At 34.4% G+C, this 25526-nt stretch overlaps 3 protein-coding genes across 4 annotated transcripts; all 3 read left to right on the top strand.

Annotated features, from left to right (window-relative positions):
* Positions 1 to 2209: 2209 nt before the first annotated feature.
* Positions 2210 to 6856, top strand: LOC110710738 (macrophage migration inhibitory factor homolog). Of its 2 annotated transcripts, none has more exons than XM_021889076.1 (3): positions 2210 to 2440; positions 5904 to 6104; positions 6191 to 6256. In XM_021889076.1, the coding sequence occupies exons 1-3, from the start codon at positions 2330 to 2332 to the stop codon at positions 6242 to 6244; spliced, it is 366 nt and encodes a 121-aa protein (XP_021744768.1). In that variant the 5' UTR covers positions 2210 to 2329; the 3' UTR covers positions 6245 to 6256. The 2 variants fall into 2 exon arrangements, with proteins under 2 accessions (XP_021744768.1, XP_021744767.1); XM_021889075.1 differs by lacking the exon at positions 6191 to 6256 and adding an exon at positions 6488 to 6856 and having other exon boundaries at positions 2221 to 2440.
* Positions 6857 to 8525: 1669 nt separating this feature from the next.
* LOC110710721 (PRA1 family protein B4-like) lies at positions 8526 to 9597 on the top strand. Its single transcript, XM_021889060.1, has one exon. It carries the CDS (start codon positions 8646 to 8648, stop codon positions 9336 to 9338), a length of 693 nt encoding a protein of 230 aa, XP_021744752.1. The 5' UTR covers positions 8526 to 8645; the 3' UTR covers positions 9339 to 9597.
* A 7671-nt stretch (positions 9598 to 17268) lies between these two features.
* Positions 17269 to 20912, top strand: LOC110710722 (probably inactive leucine-rich repeat receptor-like protein kinase IMK2). The gene is made up of 2 exons (XM_021889061.1): positions 17269 to 19721; positions 20073 to 20912. The coding sequence occupies exons 1-2, from the start codon at positions 18008 to 18010 to the stop codon at positions 20678 to 20680; spliced, it is 2322 nt and encodes a 773-aa protein (XP_021744753.1). The 5' UTR covers positions 17269 to 18007; the 3' UTR covers positions 20681 to 20912.
* The last annotated feature ends 4614 nt before the right edge of the window (positions 20913 to 25526 follow it).

Genomic DNA, 25526 nt, shown 5'->3' with positions numbered 1-25526 from the left:
ATGTTATGTTACTACAATCTCCAATTTCTTTTTGCCTAGTTAACCAGCTTTCAATGCCCCTAGCAGTCCTAAGCACACTGCCAACATCACTTTCACCAACCTCATGCTCAGTGTACAGATCAACTATTCTATACTTTACTAGTAAGCTCAGAAATTTTACAAATGTAGTATCATCATAACTTAGAAACCTGACCCCATTATTCAGTGTCTTACTAGGATCACAATAATGTAGCTTAATGATGTCATCATATCCTAAGCTAGCAATGACCCTTTTTCAACCCAGCCACATTAAAGTCAGAAAGGAAGTTCATCAAATAAATCTAATTTTACCATCAACATAGTCCAAAACAGGGATGTTTTTCCATTCACCACCATAATGCACAATAAGAGACATAGGTATGTCCTCCGTCTACAAATAATGTAATCAAGGCAAATAAATAAAGATATTCAATAAGAAGACAGAGCATATAAACCAGCACAAAAATTTAGTATCAAATTAGTACTTCAATATCATCATTTCATTAATTATAATCAAATAAGTACATCAATATCTTTTTCATAATTGTGACATTGCCTTACAATTGCAAAAAGTACACTGTCACACTAAACCATGACAAGAGCAAAAGAACCTAGATCAGATTAATCTATACATTAATTCCTACCTAGATCAACAAGTTCTACTTAAACTGACTGCTTCTAAAAAGCTAACAGCAACAACTACTACTTAAAGTCAGTTTAAAGCCAAAAGACTGCCCTCTAGTTACCCAAAAAAAACTCACATGGCAATTCACCTACCACTATCAACACTATTCTAGCTTAATCCTCTTCTGCTTCCCACCTGGTTGAGTTGCTTCTTCCCTCTTCCCTTTCTTGTTGTACATAGCTTCTTCATCCTTAAATAACCAACGCAACCCATCCAAAAATTCAGCCCAATCCTAAACCATCCCATTATGAAAGTCATACCCATTATTTCTCATTATATCTTTAGCCACCCACCACCTTTCACTTTTCTGTGTGGCTTTAACAAAATTAGGAATCCAGACTTTAAAATACCATAGTTCATTCCAGTGCTTACACACACCATTGCACATGCCTTGGGCTTTAGGGGGGCAACTTAGGAAAGATGTACATGCATAAAATTTCTGGAATTGATAACGCATGTGGGATTGTGGGGCATCCTTTAGAGCCGCCATATGATAAGGGTCGTCTACTAGATCCATCTACACTAACAAAACAACCAATAATCATGGTGTTAACACAACCACAATTACACATAATTCATGCAAACAAATACTCTGTTTTTATAAAATAATAACAATGTAAATCACTCACTTCTAAGCACCAAATTACTTGAGTAACAAACATCAAATTTGATCAATACTAATAAAAAACATAAAATCGACAGAATATAAACATAATTCTATGATTAAACCTAACAATCACAACAATTAGAAGATGAAAGGAGTTTTTTTTTAAAAAAAACACTTCATTATAAACCCTAAATCGATCAACAAATCATCATCAAAACACAACAAATAAAAGCAATTACAAAAAAAAGTGTAAAAAATCAGAATTTTACCTTAAAATGCAATTATGATCTGTTCATGCAAAATTTTTCCAGAAATGACTTCACTCCAACAGAGAATAGAAGATGAAAAGGAATAGGAGAATATCCTTTTTTTTTGTCTTCACTGGGTAAATAGTACACAAAGAAGAGAAGAGGGGGAGAGCGCGCGAAATTGGGGAACAAAGGAGCAGAAACGTCATTTCGATAACTGATGTCCTCGATTAAAAAAAAAATCACCTTAATTCCTATTGGTTAACCTTAGGTGACTAAGTTTTTATCCAGAAGTGATTAAGTTTTTTCCCACAATTTAATTAAAACCACCGGAAATTTGACCTCAATCACCAAACTGCAATGTCAAAAAAGTTAATCACCAAATGGTAATAAATAAGAAAACTTGATCACCAAATATCGTCTTAACTCAACATACTTCATATTTGCCAGTTTTATTCTACTTGTCAATTTGTCATGTCGTATCGTGTTTCTTTTAAATGATATCCATACCCCCATTTCGAAAATGATGTCAATACCCTGCCAAGACAGCCCAATTCTAAGAAGAAGTACTCCGTATGATTTAAAAACAAGTGATGAAAAAGCCCAAGAAACATGGTCCAAAAACAACGATAATTTTCTGGAAGTTTCGATAATAGCGTTGATTCAACTCCATCAAAAAACACCAAAACAGTGTAATACCAAGGGTTTTTGCTGATTCATTGATAATACACTTCACAACTGGTTATCATTTCCATTTCAAGAAGAAGAAAAATGCCGTGCCTTAACATTTCTACCAACGCCAACCTTGACGGCGTCGACACTTCCTCCGTCCTCTCCGAAGCCACTTCCGCCGTCGCTAAACTCATCGGAAAACCTGAAGCTGTATATTCTCTCTCCTCCATTTCCCTTTTTGTTATGATAGCTTCCAAATTTTGAGTTAATTTTTTTTTTTTATTTTAGCCTGAATTTCGGTTTTTTTTTTTTACCTCAAATTTGTGGTGTGATTGTGTCGGATAATAAATGAGGGGTTAATTTTTGGTCTTGTTCAGTAGTCATTTGCATTGTTCAGGATTGTGCGAGATTTTAAATAATGATAAGATTACAAATAATAATGGAATTTGTCATTATTTGTAATTTTTCATTTAGTGTTAGTTTTTTTTTCCTTTTTCTTTTTGATGTTTTTAATTCTGTAATTAGACCTGGTTTGTTGTGTTTATGGTGAACTGTGGAGTGAGATTATGGACGTGGTTTGGTGGCGTTGTTCGCAAGCATTATGCTGATAGAATGTATTGATAGATGTGAATAAATTTTTGAATTGAAGTTTAGTTTAGTTTGTGTTGTGGTAGATTATTTTTGCAATATTTAGTGGTAAGTGTATATTTTCCTGCTTTTTTTCTATTATTTTTTTTATTTGAGTGCAAAATTAGCTGTGATTGATTAAATTATGAAGGCTTGTTCTAATAGCTTTATTGAGTATCGTGGTAATAACTTGTTTTTATCGGCTTAAATTTAGTAATAAGTGCTTAATTAGCAGTAATAACTTCTTTGTTGGTGTTGCCGTGTGGTACGGCATTAATGAACTTGCCAATGAGTAAGGCCTTGTTCATTTCACTTTATAAAAATAATATTAAATTAAAGTTATTTCAATTTAGTGAAAATAAATTTAGTTTACTAAAAATCTATTCATTTTAGTAAAAATTAGGAACTTTGAAAAGAAATATAATACAGTAGAAAATCAGCAAAAATAATGGTGAGGGAGATTAATACATTTTTATATTAGAGGTTTAAAATATTAATGATGAGCAAGCATTAATCTCCTTTTGCTGCCATAAAATTGACACTGCTTCCCTTTTACTACCTTTCGCATCTCCTCTTTCTCTCATCTCACATTACATCTTCAGTCTTCACCTTTGTTGCAATGGTCACTTTTGACTTGTGAAATTTCCTGTCTGAATTCCTTCGTTTTCATCAAATCCTTTCCCATAAGGATACCAATGCACAGTGTATCTTCTGTTCCTTGTTTATACACTATGGGGTTTGATATGGTATTTATAATCTCCTGTTCATTTGGTCCATTTGTATCTAAAGACCCATTTAATTATGTTATTTTACTACCTTCATTTCTTGAAAATATATTTTCTAGCTAATAAGTTTGGAGGATTTTTAAGGATTTTAGCAATACTATCAATAGTGACTAGCTCTACTTCATTTTTATTCATGTGCTTGTTGGTTTGAATTGGAGAATGTGTAATGCTACATACTCTTACCATCCTCATCTTTGAAGTTAATTACTCATGTTCGTGTTATCACTATTACACCAAGAGTTTCACTTTTATGATTGGACTACACCAAGGGTTGGCATTGAGTCCGTCCTTCTTTGTAGTGGTATTAGATGAAATAACAAGATCTATCTAAGGTGAGATACCATGCTGCTGCATTTGCAGATAATATTGTTTTGGTGGATAAGACTAGAATTGGGGTTAATGCCATTTTGGAGCAATGAAGTCAAAAGTTAGAATCCCGGTGTAGGACTAAATACATGGAATGTTGTTTAGCACTATGAGGAAGTCAAGTGAGGATATAGTAACATTGGATGGTAAGGAGGTGCCTATGAGCAGGTCTTTTACCTTGGGTCATTTTTGCAGAAGAATGGAGAATTAACAAAGAAGTAACCCAGAATATTAGGTCTCATTGGCTAATGTGGAGAGCAGCAAGTGGGGTATTGTGTGACTGTAGCGTGTTTGAAAATAAAGGGAATATTTTATAGAAGGATTATCATACCAATGTTGTTATATGGGTTAGAATGTTGGACATTTAAAAAGGATAGTATAAGAAAGTTGAGGAGTTGCATATGTTGAGATGGATGTGTGGGAGCACCGTAAAGGATACAATTAGAAATGAAGATACTAGAAGGAAACTAGAATTGCAGACATCTGATGATAAAATAAGGGAGAACCTGTTGTGTTAGTCTAGGCATGTCAGGCAGAGTTTAGAAGATGCGCCACTAAGGAAAGTAGAGGAGAGGGTTAGGATCAAGGAGATTTTAAAAGATGAAGGGGAAGACCAAAGATAGCTTAGATGGAAGGAGTTAAGAACATAAAAAAGTTGGGTTTGCTAGAGCATATGACATCGATTGAAGAGAAAGAAAGGAGAGAATCACTGTTGGCAAGTGTGGGAGATAATGTCTTGGTTCATGCAATTGAAACCCATCTTTGGGATTAAGGTTTCAGTTGTTTTATGTTATGTTATCACCCCTTGTACTCTTTGTTATTATGTTTCAAAGTTCTGTTGCTCCTTATGCTCAATAAGAGCCACTGATGTAATAAATTGTTGTATTACGCAAGTGATTCATGTGTATTAGGTGGCAACAATGAAGAAGTGTGATCGAAGCACTCTTTCTTTAAGAACTTTTTTGTTTCCTTGCCATGTAATTGTTTGAGGAACAATGCTAAAATGTACTCTTTTGTAACCTAATCTGTCCCTTGTTCTTATTCTGATAAGGAAATTTTATTGGAAAGTGAAAGACGTGAATTTCAGGTGTATTTAATTTTCTCTGGTTTCTTGATGCTTTGTGACTCTTGAGTAATCAACATAGCTGGTCTGCCTCATAGATTTGATATGCTTGGCTTATTTCGACTAAGCTAAATCCATGAAATACATCTCACTGTGAAAACCTGTCGTCCTGACCCCTACGGCTATCTGTAATTTTAGAATACTTTCCTTAGATGTGGACATTCCATTGTCAAGGAAAGCTCATAATATAAACTGACACATCTTCTGTTTCTTCCATTGATTCTACAAAAATACAGGCATATATTCTCCAAATGCTCAGTCCTTAAATTTGCTGGCAGAAAAGGGAACAGGACAGTGGTTGTTTGCTTTTGTAATGTAAATCAGCACCTGATATTAGTTTGTTGGTTATCTGGATTGTCCCCCCTTTTCTGCTCACAATTTTTCTTCACACCCTGGAGATCCCCCCACGTCCCCAATCCTTAACAAAAAGAACACAAATTCTCCACAATTTTTCATGTGTAAGGTTATCTACACTAGCACATTTAAATCTCTCTCTGACATTAGCAATATCACTATCATATACTGAAATGTCAATGATGCTCCTGCCTATCTTTGGTCTTGAAAGCTCTAATATGGAACTGTTTGATTGGCTGATGTGTGGGACTTTATGTCCTGAGTTTTTTTTTTTTTTTCATTTTATTTATTTGAATATATTTTGTTAAATACCTGAAAATGATCAAGGTTGTTAATTTGCCTGAAATGACCTTGTGTATTGCTTTCTTTCAAGTTATGCGTCTTTGACATATAACCTGGCCAATGACATGCTGTGCAGTATGTTATGGTGGTACTCAAAGGATCAGTGCCAATGGCATTTGGTGGAACTGAGCAGCCTGCAGCATATGGTGAACTTGTCTCTATTGGTGGCCTTAATCCTGATACCAACAAGAAATTGAGTGCTGCCATTGCCTCAATCCTCGAGACCAAGTTGTCTGTTCCCAAGGATCGTTTCTTCCTCAAATTCTACGACACCAAGGCAAGTTGTCTTAATTGTCTTGTTCATCTTAGTGGACTGACCATCATGCACTCATATCTTATTACTGCATTGTTCCTGCTGTTTAGGACCATCCAATTCAAGAACATGCACAGTGTTTGCATGCTTTACACCAGTGCTAGCCAATAGAACATGTAAACATTTCACCATCTAAAGTTATCTTAAGAGCTCTAAGCTCACATTTCCCTTATTTTTGTTCCTCCACTTTTCATATTGCTATTTCCCAAAATTTCATGTTTCATAGTTAAGAGGCAGGGGAGCAAAGAATTTGCAGTCTGAAGTACTGCCTTACTTCACTAACTAATACTTCGTATATCATCATATTGCATATTTATTGAATGCACTTTTTTCCCCAACTTTTGCAGGGTTCCTTTTTTGGCTGGAATGGTTCGACCTTCTAAATGCATGTATGGTTGAAGGATATTGCCTACATGTACAACTCCCCTTCCATTTGAAGCCGTATCATGGAATTATTTCTGTATCTACCTGTTAGAAGGATACTATCTAGCCCTGTGGCTTAGTTAATGAAGACAATGTAATTAACCTTACCTTTGTATCAGAACATCTATTATGGAGTTGCGTATGCTACTCTGTAGTATTTTAACTCTTTTAAGTCCTATAACGATGGAGGCGTACTCATTTCTCTTCTTCCCAGGAACCATGCTGTAAAACCTTTTACTCCAATTTCCAAGGACTAGTACTACTAGTCGATGACATAAATACGATGTTTTTTAGATAGTGTGCTGGCTAAACAAAATAGGCAAGCTAATGAGCGCTCCCAGAGCGTTAGATAGGAGAACTAAAGTGCAAATATTAGAGTAAAATCAACATTAATTACACTGAACGACATGTGACTTTGTCATAAATTCCTAACTTAATACCATTTCAACCAATATAATTTATCCTTATCTAATACCCTGGAGCGTTCGTTAGCAAGATCTAACAAATTATATGAGTTGAATTTACATTTAAATGATCTTGCACAGCAGCTTAAAGAAAACCAGTCGTAGATATGTGTCACTCACGATTTTGTGTATTGGCCTTTAGAGATTTTGGTGCTAAAGAAGGGCTGTAGACTGTAGGTGGGAGGTACCTCATGTAGAGCATGTAGTGTGTGCTTTAGGGCTGGCTAGGCCTGTGTCATGGCCCAATCTGCTGGCTGGTTATGTGTCATGCATAAATAACTGCATATTTGCAGCTGGTCTAAATTACAATTGCCATCAGGTTTTTTTTTTTTTTAAAAAAAAAAATTACACTTGTCATAAGCTAAAGTTATACTTCCTGTGTTTTTTTTCAGTTGACTTGTCATAAGCTAAAATTGTAAAATTATAAAAAGTGGATATTGATTCATTGAAATGATTCAACCAAGATCCCACATGAATATGTTTTACCGTACCCATAAACCATAAAAGCGAGTCAAAGTGTGTTATGTGAATAGTGTAAAAGTCAAAATGTGTCAACTAAAAAAACGGAGGAAGTATTTATTATTTTGGACATGTTTTTTCAACTTATTTCAGGTAATTATTACTTATTCGTTAATAAATTCAAACCAAACTAGAAACATTCACTTCAGAACTTTTCACTACGAAGTATCAATTACTAATCGCTAAATATCATTAATTGCGTATTACAAAAAATTATGAAAATTATATATTTGAAAAGTTTATAATGAGACGAATCTAACAAGATTTTTTTGAAAATGATTTTTTTTTTTAAGATTAGTATTAAAATGCGGTCTAAATGTAGTCAAATTATTAAATCAGATCAGGTATAAAATTTCAAATTAGATATGTTCAAACCTTTGAAACTTAGACAAGATCTCCTTGTTTCAGGTGAAGAGAACAAACCCTTGAAGAAGAAAAAGCTAAAGTTTACTTGATTTAGCAAACTCCTCTGTTTTGAGTTGTGGTGTGTTGTTCTTCCGTGATTTGTCATGCATTTCTAAACTAATACAATTAGTACTAATTTAGAAAATATAATTAATGCATATTTGTAAGCCTTAGGGCTACATATAACATTATCCTTAATTTTAATCAATTATTTAAAAAAAAAATCCAATTGTATAATAAAAATTGTATTAAACCTAATAGGATTGGAGGAAATACAAAAACAATACTAATTTTTTTTTTGTAGGAACAATACTAAAATAATCTAAAGAAATAAATGAAAATTACTTTTTTTTTTTTTTTTTTTTTTTGAGGTCAATGAAAAATACTCTTAATTAAACCCAAACTCTAAAACGCGTATATCAAATTTTCGTCGGTGCATCGGTAATCCATCCATTCATCAACTGCCATCTCAACATCAAACCTCCACCCTTAACCTCCAAGTTTCCTCTCCCTTTTCCCCCAGATCTCTCTCCCACCCTCCACGAAATTACCAATTCACCCACAAAATATAACCCCAAATCTATTCAAAAAAAAAAAAAAAAATTAATATAACCCCAAATCACCCCACTTTCATCCATTTACTTTCTCTCTCTTCCCCCACAATTTTCTCTCTCTAAAAAAAACTCAACGAAAAATGGCAACCTCAGCACCACCAATCCTCCCAATTTCAACCCCACAATCCACTCCCGCCACCATCTCCACCACCAACACGGCCGTGCAATCCTCCGACCCACCCATCGCCACCCCCGCATTCCGCTCCTTCATCACCCGCCTCTCCGACCAAGTCAAAGACGGCTACTCCCAAGGCCGCCCCTGGACCGAACTCGTCGACCGCTCCGCCTTCTCCAAACCCGAGTCCCTCGCCGAAGCCACCACCCGAATCCGCAAAAACTACTCCTACTTCCGCGTCAACTACCTCGCCTTCCTCGCTCTCATCGTCGGCTTCTCCCTCGTTACTCACCCTTTCTCTCTCCTCACCCTCGGTTTCCTCCTCGCCGCTTGGTCCTTCGCTTACCTCTTCAAGCCCGCCGATCGACCCCTCGTCATCCTCGGTCGCACCTATTCTGATCGTGAGACGCTTGGGATTCTCGTGATTATGAGTATTGTGTTGATCTTCTTGACGAATGTTGGATCTGTGTTGATGTATGCGTTTGTTCTTGGTGCGGCGGTTGTTTGTGTTCATGGTGCTTTTAGGGCGCCGGAAGATTTGTTCCTTGATGATCAAGATTCTGGTGCTGAAACTACTGGGTTTTTGTCTTTCCTTGGTGCGACTACTAGGAATGCTGCGTTTGCCGCTGCTCCTGCTGTTGCCGCTTCCCGTGTTTGATCTGGGTTCTAATCGGATTGAATTTGGGTAATTTCTTGATCGTCTTTGGGAATTTCAGATCAGATCAATTTTATCTTTTATGTTTTTTTATTTGTTTTTATAATTGAGATCTTAGAATAGGGAAATTTTCCTTAATTTGTATCAATCAAATTACGGATCTGTTATAGTAGTACATTAGTACATATGAATTTTTTTGTTGGATGTTCATATTACCTGGTTGAGTAATTTGTTGAATGATATTCTTACTTTTAGTTGTTTACTAATTTTGATTTTATTCATTTCATAAAATTATTGATTTCCATTGCAATGATTACATGTGTGAATTGTTAATTGTGAAGATTATAGAAACATATTCGAGATTTCGAGTTAGAGGAGAGAATTGGGATAAATTGCACTAGGAATTTGGAATCTCAAGTTTGTATTTTTATTAATCAAATTGAAGGTGCAGTTTTCTCCTCTGCAGTGAATGAAACATATGAAAGTGAGCAATGAGATTGGACAATGTAGGATCAGAATGCCTCTATCTAGTTCTTGATCATGTCCTCGTCTCAGGGTGCTTTAGTGAGGCATAGAGCCAATAGAGGTAGTGATAATGCTGTTTGTAGAAAGGTAGTTTGCCTTGGTTTTGGGTGTAGGATGCATTGTGGTGTTATAGTGTCGGTTGGATGATTTCCGGCTGCTATTGGGTGTTTTTATGAGGCTTAGGGATGTTTGTGTGAGGCATAGGGGTGTTGTAATGTTGATGTCTTTTGATAGAGGGCTGTTGAGCGCAGTTTGTAAGACAATGCTATGATATTGGTTGGATGAATTCTGGCTGCTATTGGGGTGCTTTCGTAAGGAATAGGGGTTTAATATTGATGTTGTTTGATAAAAGGATGTTGCCTTGTTGAGCCTCGGTTGTAGTATGATATTCTAATGTTGGTTGGATGATTTCTGGACATTCTGGCTTCTATTGCGGCCCTTTATTAAGGCAAAAGGGGTAACGCTGATGTCAGTTTAAGGTTGATGCTTTGTTGGGTACTCAGGGTCTCAGGGTGTAGTAGGATGTTATGATGTGGGTTTAGAGCTGTCAGTTTCTGACCCGACCCGAACCGTTAAACCCGACTGTTTCGAACCGATCTGAAAAGGAACTGAACTGTTTAAAACCCGTTTTTTGGAAATCGAAAACTGACCCGACCCAATTTTTTCCAAACCGAAACTGAACTAAACCGAATTTGTGCAAACCGTTACTAACCCGACCCATTATCAAGCCAAACCGTTACAACCCGAAACTGAAAGCAACCCAAACCGATTACGTTTAAACCCGATAGTAACCCGACCCGTTTTAAACCGAAAACCGTTAAAACCCGATAAAAATCCGATAAACCTAAATCGTTCCAACCCGTAACCCGTTGTGACCGAACCGATTATAATCCGTAACCCGTCGTGACCGAACCGTTTACGACCCGTAGCCCGTTATGACCAAACCGTTTAAAACCCGTAACCCGTTATGACTGAGTCATTTACAACCTGTTACCCAATATGTTTATGATCTAATCTGTTTCAACCCACTACTCGATAAACCCAACTTATTTATGACTTGACTTGATTATAACATGACTCGTTCCTACCCATTATCTGACTAATTCGACTCGATAATCATCCGACTCAATTTTAACCCGATATGATTTTGATTAAAAACCCGTTTCAAATTGGGTAAACTCGTTTTCAAACCAACCTAGTTCAATCTAAACCGATATAACCGAAACAATAATGGTTGGACCCGATTTCACCCGATCTATTTTGAAACGAAACTCATTTTCGAACCGACCCAGTTAAACCCAAACTGGTTATGACCCGAACCAATTACGACCCGTTCTGATTAAGACCCGAACTGTTTTTAACCGAAACCCACATTAAATGGGCTAAACCCGTTTTCAAACCGACCCAGTTCAACCCAAATTGATTATGACCCGAACCGACTAGAATCCGACCCGATAAGGACCCGATCCGAATAGAAACTGTAATTAAAAAAACCAAACCGAACTGACCCGATAATTTTCAAAACCGACCCGCTTATTATTTCAATCCGTTATTAACCGACCCGTTATAACCCGAAACTGGTAAACCCAACCCAAACCCGAACTGTTTAACCGAATTGACACCCCTATGTGGGTTGGATCATTTTTCTGGCTGCTATTTAGGTGCTTTAGTGAGGAGGCATTGGTTGGATCATTTCTAGTTGCAACTGATGCTAGGTTCTAATGTTCTATATGCTAGGTAGCTTGCTTTACATTAAGTCTTTCCTTCCTGCTTCAGGTTTCTGTGCTCTTTAACCTTACATCCAGGTCTTATCAAGTAGCATTTTCTTGGCAAGTCGTTAGCTAGAGTTGTATAGTCAAAACAGGTCATGTTAGTAACATGTTGAAGCCAACTGAACTGATGTGGGTGAGTGCTACTGGTAATTGGAATTTGCCGCTTGGTATGTATCAATGGTTAGTACAGAATTGTAAATATTGTAGTAAATAACTTAGCAGGTAAGATCTTTGTTGATGTACCTAAAGCCAGCCGTTTGAATTCTATTTACAACACTATTCTTATTGTGATATGTGAATCTCATTTGAACATTAAGAATCTCATTTGAGGAGTGATTTCGGTTATTTCTTCGACGAATTCTGATGCGTGTCATGTAATTGGGTACTTTTCTGACCAATTATGGTACCAGCGTCGTCTTCCATGAGATTGGGATCCATCCGACGAATTTGGGAAGGTACTTTTCCGACCATGTAATTGGGAACCAGCGTCGTCTTCCATGAGATTGTGGTACTTAGTGAAGATTTTGCGGTGAGAAATTGTGCGGAGAACAGTAGCGGTGTTCCAGGAACCTCGAAGACCTTCGTCTTCAGAACTGACTTCAGCTATGGTGCCTTTCTTGAAGATATCTTCGTATTCAGATTCGGGTTCCGCCATTGATGAAGGCTTCAAGTTATGAGAGAAAATAAGAGTGATGATTCAGGGGTTACTTGCCACCGTCACTAACGGGCAATTTCCATCCGTAAATATAATCCGTACAAATTTCGTCAATCAGGCTGATTGCCTCGTCTGGCTCATACTCTCTCAGTCTATTTTTTTTTAGTGCATTAGTTTGACTTTTTACATACTAGTATTTTATTTTCACCAATGTACTAATACTTAATGTTAATATAAATCAATGTTTTGCATTGGATAACATACCTAGTCAAATTGAGCATTGCAAGAATATAAAGCAAGAGAGTACAACTTCTCAAACAACTAACTCCTAATGAAACATTGAATCAATTTCAAGGAACAGAGATTGTAGCAATAGTTAAGCTACATCAATATGTTCATTTTTTAGCCTACTTGTGCATTAGATTAAGATAAGTAATCACATTAGTTTTTTAAAGCACCAATACAATGTTACCACCAATCAATTTAATAAAGCGTACTATATGTGTAATTTCTTTAGTGTTATCAATTTGAAAATAAACAACAAACTCATATATCGATTAGTGTTACTTCTCCGAGCTTAAAATTTCACAATTAGCATCTATAACTATAACAAAACACATTGCACAAATGGTTTAGGTGCCGCATTTTTTACTTTTAAAATTAGGTTACTACCAAAATATGTGCAACAATTAAAGTTATAAAATAATTAGTTGAAGGCTTAAAGCCAATTGAAGCAGTAAAATCTACCGTTAATTGTATCGAGGCAAGCGCCATTAAGCCTTGACTAGATTCTTATAATTTGAATATTAGCATCTATCCAAAAAGTTGGTCATGAGTGCATGTTTTAAGCAGATTTTACTGAAATTACTTTTGTTTCTCATATGTTTTTACTACAAGTACATCTTAGGCGTCGTGTTTACTTTTAAAAATAGCATCCCTTTTTGTTCCTTTTTGCTAGTGCTAGCCATTATTCCATTAAGCTAGATACTCCTATAGTCCTATTCTTAGGAATAATGGTTCGTTTTATCGAGGTCATTCATGAAGTTTGATGATATGATATCCATATGCCTTGTTTTAGCTCCAAGGAGCCTAGTAAAGTTTCTTAGACTGTAAATTTTTTAAATATAACCTTGTATTCTTCTACAGTATGTTTTATAATAAAAAAAAGTGTCTCAAATTCCTAATTTTTTATTTATTTTATTTTATTTTAAGAGTAGACGCAATTATTGATAAGGGGAGATAAAAAAAAATTAAAAAATTTAAAAAAAAAAAAAAAAAAAGCAAATGAGGTTGCAAGTGAAAAATAATCAATTAAGGCATGCGACAGTCTTTTAGAGACGTTAATACTCCGTAAATTTTATTTATAAACATTAAATATACTTCTTAAATATAGAAAGAATAGTTTAAATTTAGGAATTCATGACAAAAATACACGTAAATTAGTGTAATTAATTCTAAAGCTTTCTAAAGGAATGCATTTAGCATTTTTTTTTCTTTTCTTAGTATACGGAACAATTTTTTTAGTGATGGAGGGAGTAGCTAATATGCCAAATTCCTAAACATATTCAACAATTCTTTTATGGTTATTTTGAGATTCGTCATCAATAATTGGTTATTTTCACATTTTCTTTTATTTTGAACAGATATATTTCATAATTTACGCTTCTTTGTTATTGTTATAATTAAGTTGCGTATTTAATACATTTAAGAAGTAAAAATTTAACAAATAATGACGTTAAGAGAAGTATTGGTACAAACTTTCTCAAAAAAGGAAAATTATTACTCTGTACTTAATTTTTAAGACACATTTGAAATGGATAATACTGTAATAGACTAAGGAAATTTCCATCCTCAAATCGTCTCTAGAGTCTACAGTACATGACAAATATTGATATGTTTTGTAAATGTTATGTACTGCTATGTATTATTAAATTATATATATATATAGACAAATAAATTTTAAAACAATAAAAAACAGTTAACCCCTTTAATTTTATTTTTCTCACGTTTTTTCAGTTTCCATTGTTCCCTGCTCTCTCATTCAAACCTCTGTCAAATTAACACCCAATTGAGGATTCAATTGAAAATCTGAGTTCGAAATTGCCCAAAATATCAAATTAGGAATAACTTGCAGAAAATTATATCCCATGATTACAAACTTTTTGTATATATGGTCATGTGCATAATTGCTCAAAAAAAAAAAAAAAAATTATACGACAAATTAATTGTATTGTATTCTCTAATACAATTGATGGTGATTTAAAAAAAACAAAATCAATCATAGATTTTCATGACTAGTGATGAATTGCAGCATGGAGTCGGTAGCCGGTGACTAAGAGCTAGCAGAGCAATGTGGAGATTAGAGATGGCGGTTAGGCTTTTTTCTAGGGCTTTGTGTTTTTGATTTTTTGATTTCTCTATTTTTTAAAAAAAAAAATAATTTTCGTAAAAAAGTTTAAGGTGTATGTGTGCCAATGATTTAAAACACCACCAAAACTAATTTTGCCAACGAATTTGAAGATTGTACAAATTTTGGTGGAAGTTACATTAGATCAATAAATAACTAGATTTGAGAATTAAACTAAAAAAAAAAAAAAGTAAGATGTGAGTCAGGTATAAAAATATACTTCGTAATAAGAAAATATGATGAAATTTATAGTTTATCGAAAAATAAAACATGTAAAATGACACAATTACTAGTCTCAGTAAAAGAACTCAAATTTAGACCACTCACTAGTCATAACTATGTAAGAAAAAACATGTTTGTGTGTGGTCTTAACAAGACTAACGTTGTATAAATTTTACAATACGAAATTAAAGATACGGATGATTTAAAAAAAGTGCAATTGATTAGTGAGAAAAGATAAATGAGTACCAAAAAAAACATAGGAAGTAATTTTTTTTAATCTTTTATAAGTCAAGGAAAAGATCTTCATAAAATATACTTCGTAGTAACCTATTCAAAGAAACAAATAGGGATCAAGGGATGTCTATTAAACAAAGCACTCCTTAAACAACTCATTCAAAACCCGCTTGTTAGTTGATAAACAAAAATTCAAGTTATTTAATAAACAAGCTCATCTAGAACAACTTGGTATTCGATTTTCTTAGGCTCACAAACATCAATTCGTTCGTGATTGTTTATAAGCCCATTAGTTTGTGTTTTTTATTGGCTCATTTAAAATTGTTTAAAACTCAAATTTTAGAGAAGTCTATATTTAAAATATTTTGTCGCTATTCAGCAATAATTTATAATTTTGTTGCCAAACTTTGTTGCTAAAATACTCTCGTTTTTGTAGTGAATAATAACTTTGGTGGATCTAATACAGTGAGAAGGATTTAAAATTGATAAGAGTTTTAAAATATAAGTAGTCCTACGAATAATCTGCATAGGTTGTATGATGTAAAATAAATCAAACAAGTATTTGATATTGCTTTTTGAAGGTAATTAGAGAGGAAAAAATGGATCTAATAAATTGCAAAGGATTCGAAATTGATAAGTTTATAATTAATATAGTCCAACGAGTAATTTAAAAAGGTTGTATGATGTAAAATAAATAAAATATGTATTTTATATTTCTTTTTGAAGGTGGTCTAGAGGGAAAAAATTTAAAAATATGAGAAGGGAAAAAAATTAAAAAATATGAGAAGGGGAAAAAAATTAAAAATATGAGAAGGGACGACATTAATTATATAGTTATCAATTTTCAAAAAAAATATATGAGAAGGGAAAAAAATTTTAAAAAATGAGAAGGGACTGCATTAATTATATAGTTATCAATTTTGGAAAAAAATATGTGAGAAGGGAAAAAAAATAAATATGGTGAGCACAAAGATTTGATCCTTAAACCACTAATCAAAACAATAATGAAATTCACCATCTAAGCTAGAGTCAAACTATGATAAAGAGATACAAAAAATTATAATAAATTTAATTAAATTTAATAGTGGTACATTACTTTAGTGATACATAGCGGTAGCCGACACGTCATTTACCGTAGAATTTTTGTAAAAATTCTAATATGTGGATAAATAAATCCAACACAATCTGATAATTTTAAAAGAATAGCTAGACCTTTCAACAATTTCAGAAACTTTTAAAAAATGATTATAAAAAAAAGTAAAAAAAATAAAAATAAATCAAATTACTGTATTGGAATAACTCAATAATTAATCGGCCTCAAGTTGTTAATTATAGTCCTGACTAGGGGTGTACATAAACAGGACCGGACCTGAAAACCGACCTGATCCGGACCTGTTGGGACCGGACCTGACCCGGACCTGTAGATTCAGGTCCGGTCCCGGTCCTTAAAATTCAAGGTTCCCGGTCCCGGTCCGGATCAGGTCCAAACCCGGGGTTTTCAGGTCTGGACCTGAAACCCGGTAAAAATGTATTTTTTTTTAAAAATACTTTTTTTTCCCAAATATCAAAACAAGAAGTCAGTTCATTTCTAACCCTAACTTAATCACTCACTCCCTAACCCACTCAGCCGACACAAGTCATACAACACACTTACAAACCCACTCCCTCACGCTGCACACTCCTCTAGCGACCACTGGATCGCGCGACTCTAGCAACCCCAGCCACTAGAACGTGCGACTCTAGCAACCGCAACCACCACATTGCGCGACTCCAGCAACCACAGCCACCAAAACACGCGACTCTAGCGACCGCAGCCACCAGATCGCGCGACTCCAGCGACTGCAGCCACCAGATCGCGCGACTCCAGCGACTGCAGCCACCAGAACACGCGACACTAGAGGCCGCAACCACCAGATCGCGCGATTCCAGCGAACGCAGCCACCAGAACGCGGGACTCCGGCGACCGCATCCACCAGATCGCGCGACTCCAGCGACTGCAGCCACCCAATCATACACCAATCGCCCTCTTACTCTCTTCACGATCTACCCCGACCTTCCTTTGCGACCATCTACTTTGAAGGTGGTAGATCTGGTGGTTGCTGTTGTCTAGTATTTTTGGTGTTTGGGAATTGGGACTTTAGTCAATTTATACAATTTATGTAGTATTCATGATTGATAATATCAGATTTTATGTTATTATTTATTTTATTTTTTAAATAAAAAATCAAAAAATAAATAAAAAAAACAGGTCTATTCTGGTCCGAACCCGGACCGGACCTGATTTTTCAGGTCTAATCCGGAACCGGACCTGTTGAATCAGGTCCGGTCTCCGGTCCTTAAAATTCCCTGATTCAGGTCCCGGTCCCAACAGGTCCGATCCAGGTCCGGTCCGGTTTTGGACCGGTGTACAGCCCTAGTCCTGACTCCTGACCCATTCACAAAGAGCCGTTATCAAGTGATACCATTCTCCCGTGACCTCCCAAACTTAACCCCACGACAAATTTTCAACGCATCAACCCGTTAAAAACTGACTCTCTCCTGAACCTCCCTAACATTTCATCATTTTTTATATTTCTTTCTACAATTCTTAAAAAAAAAACCAACAAAACTAGCCGTTGTAATCTACTCAAAATCCTCCATCACTCCCCCTTCATACTCCTCACTTCTCCCATGAAACCTTTCTACTGTCTCTTTCTCTGTCTTTCCCTCTCTTCTCTTCTCTTCTAACAACTTAAAGAGAAGACAACAAAACAATTCGATCTTATTAGTCACTTTTTATTTATATATATTCATACATTCATCTTTTTAAAACAAAATTGTTTTCATATAAAATTGCATTTTTGTTGCATTTTGATTAATGGGTGATTTTTATTTTATACGAAAACATAAGGGGGTAGCCTTAAATTTGCTTAAACTCTCATTACTATACTCAATTTTTCATCTACTATGCATTTCACCCAATTTTGTAACAGGACAACAAAATGATGGTGTAACTATCACACTTTCTGATTTTCAAGCACTACAAGCGTTTAAGCGTGAGCTCATCGATCTTCGCGGTGCGCTTAAGAGCTGGAATGGTACTAGAAATGGAGCCTGCTCCGGTAGCTGGGCCGGCATCAAGTGTGTCAAGGGACAAGTGGTAGCAATACAACTTCCATTCAAGGTTTTAGGAGGAAGAATTTCTAACAAAATTGGTCAATTTAAAGAGCTTAGAAAGCTTAGTCTTCATGATAATCTTATTGGGGGTACTATCCCTTCATCTATTGGGTCTCTTCCTAATCTTAGAGGTCTTTATTTGTTCAACAATCGATTTTCTGGGGTAATCCCACCTTCAATTGGGAACTCTCCTCAAATTCAAGCTATTGATCTTAGTAATAATTTGCTTGTTGGGTCTATTCCTGTTAATCTTGTTAATTCTCCTAGGATTCATAGGGTTAATTTGAGTTTTAATTCGATTTCGGGTTCGATTCCTCGAGGTTTTGCTCTTTCTTCTCCTTTGGTTTATCTTGCCCTTCAGAGTAATAATCTTTCTGGGTCAATCCCAATTTCTTGGAGTACCCAAAATTTAAGGTCACTAACCCTTGATCATAATTCTTTCAATGGGAGTATCCCACATTCTTTGGGTAAGTTGAGTAGTCTTGAGGAATTATCTTTGAGTCATAACAAGTTTAATGGTAGTTTTCCTGAGGAATTGGTTGGTTTGAAGAATTTGTCATCTCTTAATCTCAAGAAAAACCATCTTACAGGAGATATTCCTCTTGCAATTGGTAATCTTTCTAGGATTAGTCTTCTTGATTTGTCAGAGAACAACTTCACAGGAGAAATTCCTGCATCACTAGAAAATCTTTCCAATTTGACCTCTTTTAATGTCTCTTACAACTCTTTCTCCGGCCAAGTTCCAGACCGCCTTTCGAAACGATTTAATTCATCTTCATTTGTAGGGAACATTCAGTTGTGTGGGTTTAGTCCTTCAACTCCATGTATTGCAGCAACACCAGCTGAAACCCCATCAATGAGCCCATTATCTAGTGAAAAACCAAAGCACCATCATAGAAGATTGAGCACAAAGGATATAATCTTGATTATTGTTGGAGCACTTCTTGCAATATTGTTTGTACTTTGCTGTGTTTTGCTGTTTTGTTTGTTCAGGAAAAGAGCAGGTGCTAAAGCTAGGAATGGCAAATCTGCTGGAGTTGAGAAGGGTTTTGCTGCAGGTGCTGCAGGAGCAAGTGCTGAAACCGGACGGAATGGCGGTAAATTGGTGTTGTTTGATGGACCATTTGTGTTTACAGCTGATGATTTGCTGTGTGCAACTGCTGAGATCATGGGGAAGAGTCCTTACGGAACCGTGTACAAGGCCACACTCGAGGATGGTAATCAAGTCGCGGTTAAGAGGCTCAGGGAGAAGCTTGCAAAGACTCCGAAAGAGTTTGAAATAGAGGTTGCTGCACTTGGAAGGATTCGCCACCCGAACCTTCTTCCCCTTAGGGCCTATTACTTGGGACCTAAAGGAGAGAAGTTGCTGGTTTTTGACTACATGTCTAAGGGTAGTCTGTCTTCCTTTCTTCATGGTAAGCAGCAAGTCTAATACTTGTATATATCTTTCATGCCTTCTGATTTGAAGTATGTTAGAATGCTAGGAAATCTTGTTAGTTGTAACTAAAGATTATTTTTTATATGATTAAGTTGATAGTATATAAGGTTAATTTATCATAGGCTAATACTTCAGTGTGAACTTTACTTTTCATGTTAAAACTTAATTTTGGTGATCAAGCTCCCTAGATTAAGGTGATGGTATATAAGGTTGATCCTTTTTTAGTCTAACACTTGGTGAACTTTACTTTTTATGTTGAAATTTAATTTTGGTGATCAAGTTTCGTTGATTGTGATCTTGTACATAAAATTTGGGATGTTTTTTGCAGCTCGAGGACCTGAAACAACAATCGATTGGCCAACGAGGATGAAGATCGCGATAGGAGTAACACGTGGACTGAACTATATTCATAGCCAAGAGAGCTTAGTTCATGGAAGCCTCACAGCAACTGACGTATACCTAGATGAGCAAAACAACCCCAGAATATCTGATTATGGGATTCACAGGCTGATGATAGACTCTGCAAACACCAATGTGATTGCCACAGCTGGTTCAGCAGGTTACCGTGCACCTGAGCTTCCGAAGACTAAGAAGGCGACTACAAAAACCGACATCTACAGTCTAGGGGTGATCATATTAGAGCTCTTGACAGGAAAGTCTCCTAATGAGTCAGTGGACGGTTTAGATTTGCCGCAGTGGGTAGCATCAACTGTCAAGGAAGAGTGGACTAATGAGGTTTTTGATTTGGAGCTGATGAGGGATGTTTCAACTACAGGGGATGAAATGCTTAACACATTGAAATTAGCCTTGCACTTGGTTGATCCTTCACCTGATGCGAGGCCGGATGTTCAGCAGGTTCTTCAGCAGTTAGAGGAGATTAATCCTAAGCTCATTGCTGAAACTCCTGAGGAATCTGCAGAGAAAAGCCATCACTGATCTGAATTCTGAAAGTTGGGTTTTTTGAACTATATAAATACTTGTGATATATTGTATACATTTTCTTTTTAGTATATAGGCCTTCTGTTTTAGGATTAATAGTTGTATTTGTTATAGATATGGCATTTTTTATTCTTTGAACATGGGTAATAAAGGTCGAAACACACTGCAAGATATGCTGTAAGATATTTAGTATACACAAAATCAATGAATTTGAGGTATTTCAGGTAAATATTCTCTATGTTTTAGTAGTTCCTGTTTTAGTACTTGTATTATTATGATTATGTAAAAAGACAATCAATGAAGAGGTACTTAAAATGAATTGTTCAACTTATATGCTGGCAACATTGCAAATTGCTAAAACCAGTGCTTATGCGAGCAGTGTTAGCACAGGCAGTATCTGGAAAAGGTTTGAAGATACAATCAATCAATGAATTGCTTACTGTAAACAGTGTAAAAAGTTGAAAATGTGCTAATTTACTATTATTCCGTATTAGGAACAAAAATTTCACTTGCTGGTGAACTTTGGTAGTTTGGTGAGGGAATGGTCGCAAACGCACATACCCTCATCAGAAACATCATACAGTATAACAAAATTTCAGACCAATGCTAATTATGCTATTAAGGTAGATAATACTTGTGAGCTTGTTAGCAGAAATTACACATAGTATATACATACATAGGTTGGTTTGCATTTAAAATCCGAGATAAAACCAAATTCTGTTAACAAGATGAAGTATTAGGGGACATGGGCTAAACTAATTAAAGGATCATCTGATAACATATTTGCTGTCATGCTCATGAATGTAATCAACATATTTTGTTTTACTTCAAATCTATAGCTAGTTACTTTTATCAAGCTTAATTGAAGTGCTAATCAAGTTAGCATTCGGTGATCCTATTAGATTAGGGAGCATAGTTTGAGTTTAATGCTAAAAACCTTACCGAATTTCACTTCCTTGCATCATGTTGCCAAATAAATGTTTTTTTCTAGATGAAGTTTGTGCGATGCACGGTTTGTTTGAATTTTTTAAAATAACTAGTCTTTTGGCCCGTTCGATGCACGGGTTCATATGTAGGTATGTTTTTCAGTAGTTGAAACTTTTGATACGAAATATGAAGTAATTGTTTCATTGCTAAAACTTAAAAAGAAAAAAAGAATGAGTGTAGAAATGGGGAAAAAGATAAAGGAATTTAGTTACATATATATACATGAAGATTATAGGATATGAAATGACATATTGGTTTAAGTTATATTTTAAATCTATTAGTTGAAAAGACAATTTTAATATTATTCAATTCATATATTTATGTGATGTATATTAATTGGTTCAACTTTATTTTATTATGATGGAAATGAAACATTTTATTTTCTCAATTGAATTTGCAAGTTATAGAATGTATAAAGACTTAAACAAAAAGATTAAAAGGGGTAACATGTGTCATATGTGGTAGTGAGTGACTTGTGATGACATGTGTCATATGAAAAATTATGGTTTGTGTTTTTAAATACTAAAGTATAGATATAGATTTTTTATACATATATTTATGTGCTAAAATCTAATATATATATATATAAAGGGGAGTTTTTTCCCGAGTTTTTAGAGAGTCACATAGGATCTAATTTTCATAGTGTGCCATGTAGGATTATAAATTTTAGTAGTAACTTATTAAATAGGAGATTATTAAAATCTTTTATAATTAAATAATTCAAATGCCACGTAAGCAAAATTGGCGAATGAGATTTTTCAATTTAAATTAATTAAATATAAAATATTATCTTTTCATATTAGGAATTTTATCTAAACATATAACAAATTTTAGCACATAAATATATGTATAAAAAAATTATTTTTAAAAATTCAAACAAATTGTGCATCGCACGGGCTTCATCTAGTTTGTTATATATTTAGATAAAATTCCTGCTATCAAAAGATAAAATTTTATATTTAATTAATTTAAAGTGGGAAATCTCATTCGCTGATTTTGCTTACGTGTCATTTAAATTATTTAATTTTAAAATAAGTTAATAATCTCGTATTTAATTGGCTACCACTAAAATTTTTATTATCCTACATGGTGCGATGCAAAAATTAAATATTATGTGGCTCTCTAAAAACTCGGGAAAAAACTCCCCTTTATACATATATATATTAGATTGTTGTCGTGTGAGTATGTGACACATAATACTTGCAAAAGGTTGGAATACTAACTGGACTCCGTATCATTCTGGTTCTGTTCACTTCACTTTAAGAAAAATGTTCAGTAAAAATAATTTCTTTTTAGAAAAATTACATTCAATAAAAGTAGTTTTATTATAGTAAAAATAGTAATTTTAAAGAAGATATACTATAGGGAATCGGTAAAATTATTTTTTATTCATTAAAATTAATTTAAGTTCTCTAAAATATAATTTCAATTCGCTAAAAATAAGTTCATTTCAACAAAAATAAGGTAAAGTGAACAATATCTTAGTTGTTACTCCCTCCGCCCCCTTTTGTTTGTCATTTTGAAGAAAAATTACGGGAATTACGGTGGAGAATGTGAGGTAATAAAAGTATATGAGAAAGTGAAATTCCCAACCAATAAAAAAATAAAAGTGCAAGGAAAAGAGACATTTCCAATTAAAAAAGTAATTAAAGTAAATGGAAAAGAGAAATTGAGAGATTCAAGAGGGTAATTAAATTAGTCAAAAGTTGGCACAATTTTTATGGCAAATGTTAGGGTTAAATAGGAAGTAACATAATGAGGACAAAAAAATGAGGGGTATTAAAGTTTTTTTATAATGAGGACAAACATTTAGGGGCACCAAAAATGAAAAAAGTGACAGATAAAAAGAGATAGAGAGAGTATTTTGTGAGGCATAACACTTGACAAGAAGTTCAAATATTAGAAGTGTTAAAACTGTTAATGCATATTGATATGCATATCATATACTCCCCCGTCCCTAAATTACATTCCTCTTTAGAAATTTACACGGGAATTAAGGAGGAAAGAATAAAACAAATAACAATAATTAGATAATGCAATGTGAAGTATAAAGATAGATTAGTTATTACTCAAGACATGTCATCAATCCTTTGCAAAAAAAAAAATGACCAATCACATGCTCCTAATTGAAAATTTTTAACCAATCATATTCATTGTAATTTGGCACAAGGATTATGAGTGAGATTAGGTAAGGATGAGTGAGAAAGCATTAAATATAAAACAGAAAAAGAGAGTTGATTTACTAAAAAAAACTTACCAAAAATAGAAAGGAGGAATGTAATTTTGGAATACCAAAAATAGAAAGGAGGAATGTAATTTAAGGACGGAGGGAGTACTACAAAAAATAGTAAACGCACGTGAAAGAGAAAGAAAGGAAGAGAGAGGTAGGTGGTATGGACCCTACCTAATTTCAAGGAATTCTTGAACTCTAACTTTTAGAAATAACTCTAACAGCACACATTGATATTTCACACATTGATATTTCATATGATACCAATAACAAATCATATCGATATTAACAAAACATTTTTACGTTCGTTGATATTACTTAATAAGGTGGTTGGTATCATGGTGATACTATGCAAAGTATAATGAAATACCAACATGTGTTATGACATTATATTTTTCAAGTGCGGTAAAAAGTGAATGGACGATTATATCATTGTTAGTCATTTATGACTCTAATAGTTATAGTCCAAGGATTCCTCCCTATTTTTCTATTAGACTGTCATTCACACGGAAATAAAGAGAAAAAGTGAAAATTGCACAACTGAAATTTAGTACTCTCCCGTATAAAAATAATCACAATACTTTGATCGACACATATGCCAATGCACAACATTGACCATTAATATTTGTAATTTTAATTTTATTAAGAAGTATTAATATTAAAATTACAAATATTAATGGTCAAAGTTGTGCATTGGCATATGTGTCGATCAAATATTAAAAGTAAATGTAATGAAAATATAGTTAAAGACTAATCCAAAAATATTATACATAACACATATTTTTTAATATATTGGTAAAAATGTAATCAAAGTAAGATGAATAGTGTAAAAATCAAAGTGTTGTGATTATTACGTAACGTAGGAAGAAAAAAAACATTATTATCAAATTAAACATTAGCCTGTCTTAGGTGCAGCTGGCTACACCGTGTGACCGCTTGTAAAAGAACAAATCATAACACTGATGGAGTAACCCCTTAATATGATAATATTGCATGAGTAACTCCTGTAACACTCACCAAGTAACCCATGTAACATTGACCAAGTAACCCATATAACACTAACGAAGTAACCCAAATGATAGCTGGTCGTGTGCCTAGCCACATATAAAAATTTGTGAATAAACAAAGACGGAGTACAAACTAATAACCATAGATATCGCTCGAGCTACACACTAGTTGCCTAGTTGGAATATTCCCTCCGTTCCGCTTAATCGTAATGTTAAGGTTGACTCAAAGTTTAAGAAAATTATAAACTAGACTTGCTTATACACTTATAATATAAAATATTATTAGTAAAAGAGATAAATAATATTCCGTAAAAAGTGTAAGTGGGGTCGGTAGGATAGAGAAATTATTTGTGAAAGTGGGGTTAGTGGGAGAGAGAAATTATAAAATAATGGTGGGTCATTTTTAAATACTACTATAAAAGTGTTGCAATTAATATAAAACGGATATAAAAAGAACGCGTTACATTTAATACTAAATGAAGGAGTGAATAGTTGTGATACTATAAAAGTATCACTATCTTGTTACTTGTACTTCATTAAAAAGTTAAAATGCTAAGTGTCACTATCTCATTAATTGATTAAAACTTTTATTTTTGTATATCAACCATCATTGTTATGA

Source organism: Chenopodium quinoa, unplaced genomic scaffold (genome assembly GCF_001683475.1).
Source record: "Chenopodium quinoa cultivar QQ74 unplaced genomic scaffold, ASM168347v1, whole genome shotgun sequence".
In the NCBI taxonomy this organism is placed as follows: domain Eukaryota; kingdom Viridiplantae; phylum Streptophyta; class Magnoliopsida; order Caryophyllales; family Amaranthaceae; genus Chenopodium; species Chenopodium quinoa.
This window is presented reverse-complemented; position numbering and strand designations above follow the sequence as displayed.

Bases quoted from the DNA above. Each gene is read 5' to 3' on its own strand.
- LOC110710738 (XM_021889076.1), top strand. From the start codon at position 2,330: ATGCCGTGCCTTAACATTTCTACCAACGCCAACCTTGACGGCGTCGAC. The intron at 2,441-5,903 runs GTATATTCTCTC...CATGCTGTGCAG, and splicing joins TCATCGGAAAACCTGAAGCT to TATGTTATGGTGGTACTCAA. The intron at 6,105-6,190 runs GCAAGTTGTCTT...CCTGCTGTTTAG, and splicing joins TCAAATTCTACGACACCAAG to GACCATCCAATTCAAGAACA.
- LOC110710721 (XM_021889060.1), top strand. From the start codon at position 8,646: ATGGCAACCTCAGCACCACCAATCCTCCCAATTTCAACCCCACAATCC.
- LOC110710722 (XM_021889061.1), top strand. From the start codon at position 18,008: ATGGGTGATTTTTATTTTATACGAAAACATAAGGGGGTAGCCTTAAAT. The intron at 19,722-20,072 runs GTAAGCAGCAAG...TGTTTTTTGCAG, and splicing joins TCTGTCTTCCTTTCTTCATG to CTCGAGGACCTGAAACAACA.